Below are 7,035 nucleotides of genomic sequence, written 5' to 3' on the forward strand. Positions count from 1 at the left end.
ACTCAGCACAAAATCTTGGTGTCAAGCTCCATCCTGCAATGTCGTAACTACGACCAATGCTTAGTTAGGTAGCGTAAATTTAGTATGTGTTATCTGAGGTCTTCGTTCTATCTTTCTTTTCCATATTTTTAATTGCTTACAGATTCAAGGAAGTGGAGGCTGCGCAACTGGATAGAGCGTATGTACTTTTTACCTGGGCGCTTTTATCTTTCAGCTTTTGTAGCTTTTGTATGTGATATCTATTTTCTTTGCTTTAAGTCCACTGTGTGTAGTTTAGTCACGCACTCTTATTTCATAGATTTATATCGAGCATCCCAGCCGCATTTTTTAAATGAGAAAGATGATGTGGTAAGTATTTTCTAAGTAGTCATAAAAGACTTGCATGTTTTTGAAATTATCATTAACATTGCTATTATAACGATATCATATTTATATATAAAGAGTTATTAATTCTCTCAATTAATTGTATTCGATATATTTATCTTACTGTATATCGTTTCGTCTTGCTGTGTAAACTTAACAAGATTGCAATTTATTTTTAATATAATATTTAAGGGTATTATTTTGCGACAATAAAAAAAATGCATTTGCTCGACTGCTTTATGAAATATTTAAATCAAATTTCATATTGTAGCAGTAATTGGCTTAATTAATAGATGAAAGAGACGTGAACCGTCGAAAAACACAATTAGTTGCTGTATGCGATGATATTGACTGAACTTTACGCGGCTACGCTAATGTATTTTGTAATCCACTTTAATAGTGCTTACGTAAATGGTGGTCCCATTGAGTTAATTTTTGTATTATAATTTTATTAATAACGGAAAATTAAAGAACGTACCATTGAGCTATGATGATATTAAATGCTTTGTCTACTAAATATAGAAATATCCAGTGTTTCCAGATGAATAAAGTGAGATGCGAAAATTTTTTATATTCACAGAAAATGTACATATTGGCTTTGTATTAAATGGGACGTGAATTATATGAAAACACCCTATATTAATTATAAAATTTTACTATCGTTTATTAATACAGCATTGAACCCAAATCTTACCAGCTACTGAAATGTTAAATAATCACTACCTACGCAATATAGATATAATTATTTACTAAAATATCTATCCCTGGAGTCCCAGTTCAGTTATTCCCTGAAGCATAGGATACATCTAATATTGACTTGAAATTGATAATGTTGTCCTGGCCTTCCATTTCCACGTCGAGCATTGATTACCGGCGCTCACCGCTGCCAGTTTCCATTAGCGCCAAATTTATCCTCGGTGGAAGTCGCGCACTCTCGGCTGTGGCCGGGTAAGTGAGTGGGACGCAGTCGCCCGGCGTTGCGCCTCGTTCAGCTCCATTGACAGTCCGCGCGGCGCGCCGGCGGCACGCTACTATTCATGCCCCGACCACATTGCGTTGTAGTCCATACCGCGTCGCTGAAACCCCTTGCAAACAAGAACCCCGCTAAGATGTGACTTTCAGTTCCGTTTCGTTTCTAAATATATTCCGGATCTCGTGTATATGACTTACTATCGCGCCGTGTACCGTCATTTAAAATACTTTGCCTATGAATTAAAAACGTGCTTATCGTTAAGTATCGGGTGTGTGAAGCTCGTAGTTGGACAAAACCGAGGTCACTCACTGGTTGACCCTGTTCCCTAGTCGAAAAGCTGATAGAGCAAGAAACTTTGTAATACTCCGTGTCACTTGAACATTTATAGATATATATATTATTAGCCTACCTTGGCCTAATCTTTTATTGATAAGCAGCTAAACACTATTCAGAGGCGGCTTTAGATTTATATTATTGATTAATACATTATGATATTTATCAATGTTCGAGTTATAAAAACAACACCTAGTTGCGGTTTTATCGATAGGGATACCCGGTAGAGATAAGTAGAGAGAATATTTATTTTTCCTCATAGTTAAAGTCGGGTCAATAAAAAATTCAAAGTGAAACTTGTTGACATAGTCATGAGTGTTGACATCAGATCATGGACATTTAATTACGTTGAATGAGGTGAAAGTTTAATTACATATTAAATTTGCCAATCAAAACAAATATAAAACGAAAATATAACCCCAACATAAATTTCTTATAATATTGTCGGTACCTATTCATAGGATAAAGCCATTGAGTGACGTGCCATGTAGTTGTGAATAACGAACAACATGCAGCGTTCAGGATCACAGTCAGACCGATTAGGCGCTGGCAGCAATATCGGATACATTCCTAAAAGCTCAGCGTCTGAACACAGCATGGCAACTAGTGTGTGCGCAAGCAGTGGCAGCACATTGCCACGCACTTTAAGCACCAGCGTACTACGCATCAAGAATCGCTCTACATTTTGGGAGAAATTTTGGGATGAACGCACCCGGCGTGATGCGTGAGTAATGCTAATTATGTATGTTAATAAGCATTGATTAAGTCTGTAACACTTCAAATGCAAATATTACGTCTAAATTGAAACTGGCTAAATAAGAGAGGTTCGCCACGATCGTCATCTAATTTGAATTCCTAACCTGTTACGAAACTCTGGGAAAGGAATAGTTAAGGTCTTTAGAATCTATTATAAACGTAAAAATCAATCACTTGCCTTCACTAATAACGCAGTATTCAATAGATTTATTCCCCCCATACACTTGACACCACCCGCAGCTCTTAACAATTCTCTTAAACGAAAAAACGTGTTCAAATAATTGCCACGCTAGGGATATGATGTAAGATATTGTTATAGCATATTTCTATACCCACGCAAGTACACAGTAAGCACTTTATATTAAACCTACATACTTTTCTAATTTTAAATATAATATAAAAACTTTCCATTCTGAAATAAACTTAAGCTCAACGAGTAGGCACGTTGTTTACTCATAAAATTACATGGAAAACATAATAATCTTCATGTTTGGAAGGATATTATATTTCTATTGATAAAATAATGTAAAGAAGATATACATTCATTATCCCTTTGATCAAAATAAAATTACATAAATCTCCCTTCCTTTCCTCCCTAGCTTAAAGCTTGTCATAAACGTGTTCTAATTAAACGGCAAAACATGTGTAACATTCTCTAGCACTCAAGTAAATTTAAATATAATTATAAAACTCATAACTATACTTATCACTTTTCATTTTTATCGCTACAACTTAAAAGAAAAATTCATTTTCATACCAAACTATCCGTTCGACTATAACTATAAGCAAACTCAAACTCAAAGATTTATTAATTAGACTCCTTCTAGAAGCACTTTTAATTATTACCATATGTAACTAATCAAGAGTAGGAAACTTCGATTTTTTGTTGATGATCAAAGTGAAAAATATCAATGCGAGTGTGTGTGTCAAATGCATAGTTGGTCTGCAATGTATTTTGGTCATTAAATGATTTATGCATTATTTTAGAAAATATTAGCATTCTGCACTTCTTCTTTATGTCTGCGGAATTTTCGGAAGGGCTACAACATTATTTCTTCTCTTAATATATAGATATAGATAAATACCTAGCAGCTACCAACTCAATGTTTCTATTATAAAAGGAAACTAACTAACTAAGGAAACAATAATATTAGTATATCAGATAATTTTTTATTTTTGGAAATGTCTACCCACTTGTTGTTGTTGTTTTTGGACATCTTACAAGCCGACCATTTCTCATTTCTCCTTGAAAGAGAAAATCAATCCGCGTCTAATTAATAGATAGCATTGGTATCGAAGAATTGTTTTGCTATCAAATGTCTACCCACTATCCTTTTTATTTTATCTGTTACCAATTTGCCCAGTGACTCGTATAATCGAAGTAATTATCTTTAATTGCATATCATATTACATATATATGCTTCTGTGCATCGCCGTTTGTAGCAGATAATTCATTATGACTATCTGAATAAATTACTGAAATAAAAAACTAGTTAAATGTTTAGCTGTTAGATGTGACTTACATGAATGTAAAACACATCACAATATGAGTGTATCTGACGAGGAAATATTTCATTCTCTGTAAATTGTGACTTGGTCTTAAAAATATTTGGAAAATTTTATTTAAAAGGAACAATATTAAGCTATATCGCCTTCGACGGCCAAACAATAGGATTTCACACGAAAAATATTTCATCATGACCGATTTTTTTGCAATAGAGATAAAAATAGTGGAAGATTCTCGATATTGAATTTACCAATATTTCTGTATTTGTACACACCAATGAAATGGACTTCTGACCTTTAGCAGATTATATTTTTCTTTTCAAATTTCCTGTTTTATAGCTCTCCAATTTCTTGGTCTTTAAATTGGACAGTAGCGCTGTAGATGAATAATAAGAATTCGTATTTAGTCTACCTTTGTACAAGTAATTTGAGTAAAACATAAATAAGTTGGTACATAATCATTCTGTTATTGTAAATGATAATTGTAAATGTTTGTTTATTGGAACGTATGTTTATGCTATCCGTTTAATAAAATAATTGCTCATTTATGTTTTAATGTTTTATTAAATTATTTACACGAAGAGTATATGACTATTGTATGATGTATATTTAATTGCTCAAATATGCGATGATATTCAATTCTACAATGTGTTAGTTAAATGTTAATAATTTTAAAGTATTTATTATGTTGCCGATAAGAACTAATGTTTTATAAATTTCATTATAACGACTTAGAACAATCTCGATTTAATCAGATTATCATAATATATAATAGGTAAACAATATCTTACGCAAACCGCAGGTTTAACTACAAATTCACAAAGTCGTTCTGCATTTTGATGCATACCTACTATTAATGACTTCATGTTTCTTTCGCTGAAATAATAAATATTATAAATAAGCACTAGGCCTAACTATTATTTCAAATACAGAAAGAGAACTAATATGGAAACAGACATATCAGAAAAACCTATATCTATATTAACGCGTAGACGTAATAATTGTTTACTAGGGTATTTTTCGCGGGATTATAAATAGAATTATAGGTGTAAATAACGCAAATAAAATTTTATTGTTAAAGAAATAATCCGATAAAAATGCATAGAAAGTATAATATAGTCGCCTTTAAAAAATTTGTTTACCCTAAATGCTGCATATGAATTAAAATGCTATAATATTAATAATACATGTAATAATTTAAAATTAAAATGTCAAAGTTCAACTTCTATCCTAATTACTTTTTTATTAATTATCCAAATATTAATCAGTTGAGTTGAGTCATGAATATGAAACGTACCTGTTTATTAAATAAAGATAACCGCTAGGATATTACCATGTTAAAAAATAACGTTATTAACTTTCAAAGTTATTTAAATTGTCCATTATTTAAATTTACTCTGAAACCTGTGTGGGCTGGTAATTCGAAACACGTGCTGTTCTAGGCAGCACAAGTAACGAGCCTACAATAAATATGTTCTTGTTGATAAAGACCAGACATAATTAACGCTGATTTATTTAATTACCAATGAAATTGAACAATGTAATAAACGGTTAGGCGCCCTAGTTTATAATAAATTTCATACACTGTAGGTAGTTCTTACGTGTTGGTAAATCGCTCTTTGACAATAAACAATAAAGCAAAGGGCATTCATTTTCCTATCAAAATAACTTTACTCGTGATATAAATATACATATTACATCGAATGATATATTTATCATGATCAGCATTTCAAACGTTTTATTAGTTTAAAAATACCTACAATATGTAACGACTTAAATTTAATGAAGTAACAAAAATTGATCTTATTGATGTTTTTGTATCCCTATTTCATTGATCTTGTCATTCAAAAATAAATTACAGATCTAAAATGAATTTTGAAACGAAAAAAGGACAATAAATAACCTATAACAAAGAGTACCGTGATCTAGAAACTCCTAAGGGCAAATCACTCTTAAATGGCCTTTTCTACAAATGGGACAAAATAAGTACTTGCCATTAAAATTACAATACTCATATAATAGCATAAGGTATAAGAAATCAAATCTGAACGATTGTGCATAAAGTCAGTATTCTATTGAACTAAAACTCAATAAATACAGTTAAGTGATGCGGAATCACGAGTATTACATTTACAAGCACTAACTATAATGTATTCTGGGATTATGTGAGGCATATTTTTAATTGTATTTACGTTGTTAACATAAAAGGTTTTACAATTGACAATTGCTATCGAAATATTAAACTTTTTACGAATTTATTTTTTAGCAAAGACGGACGAGAATACAGACGAATTTGTGTAGGACGTAATGCGTTCTTCTCATCCCTAATTAGTTCGTGTAACTATTTCTGTTATGTTTATACTATCAACAATTTCTGTTGTCTGAACTATACTTACCTACTTATTGTGAGCAAGGAAAAATCAATATCCCTGCGGGTGCCGAGTTCTTGATGCGTAAACATACTCCGCGGAAAGAGCAGTTTTTCATTAACCGGCTCAGCGTCCTGTACATTTCTACTAACACTAGGATGTATATCGTTGTGACCTAACGAGTGCATCAGCAAGGAAACAAATAATAATCCACTCTCACCTAGGGAAATAAACTGTCCTTCGAACTTTCGGTCTATTATATTTATTACCTTTATATGAACGAGGGCCCGATGCAAATTTCCCGCGAGACAGTCAACTTCATAATACACCGATGGATTAGCCAGCGAGATAATTTTCTCATTTCAACAACGAAAATAATGCATCAAATAGATTTACAATGAAACAATATTAATTTTATAAATGAAACCTTTGCAACTTTGTTTAAAAAGCGAAGTATATCGATACGCCAACAGGATCTCATTCAACCTACCTTAATATGACGTATTAAAAATAACGAAATATAACGTTCTTTAATTATCATTGCACGTTAACCAATTAATGACCCACGCTACAAAAAGCATGACGTAGAGATGTAAATGATAATAAGGAAGAAATATTTAATGTTACTTACGACTACGCCTGATTAATTTCCGTAATGCGTAAATACCTAGTCTTGCCATAAATATTGTAATAAAGAAAAAAGAAAATTGTTAACTGCAAATAACATTTATTACT

At 32.0% G+C, this 7,035-nt stretch overlaps 1 protein-coding gene across 17 annotated transcripts in view; it reads left to right on the forward strand.

The window, feature by feature from the left end:
- Positions 1 to 7,035, forward strand: part of LOC119831464 (cAMP-specific 3',5'-cyclic phosphodiesterase) — a 187,308-nt gene that overhangs the window by 148,000 nt on the left and 32,273 nt on the right. For 15 of the 17 annotated variants that reach the window (XM_038354824.1, XM_038354825.1, XM_038354827.1 and 12 more), the window contains one exon: positions 143 to 178. The exons of the other annotated variants lie outside the window; for them this stretch is intronic. In XM_038354824.1, the coding sequence (XP_038210752.1) occupies positions 143 to 178 (36 nt within the window). The remainder of the gene's footprint in view (positions 1 to 142; positions 179 to 7,035) is intronic. 17 annotated transcript variants of the gene reach the window in all.

The sequence above is a fragment of the Zerene cesonia genome, chromosome 13, assembly GCF_012273895.1.
Source record: "Zerene cesonia ecotype Mississippi chromosome 13, Zerene_cesonia_1.1, whole genome shotgun sequence".
NCBI classification, from domain to species: Eukaryota; Metazoa; Arthropoda; class Insecta; order Lepidoptera; family Pieridae; genus Zerene; species Zerene cesonia.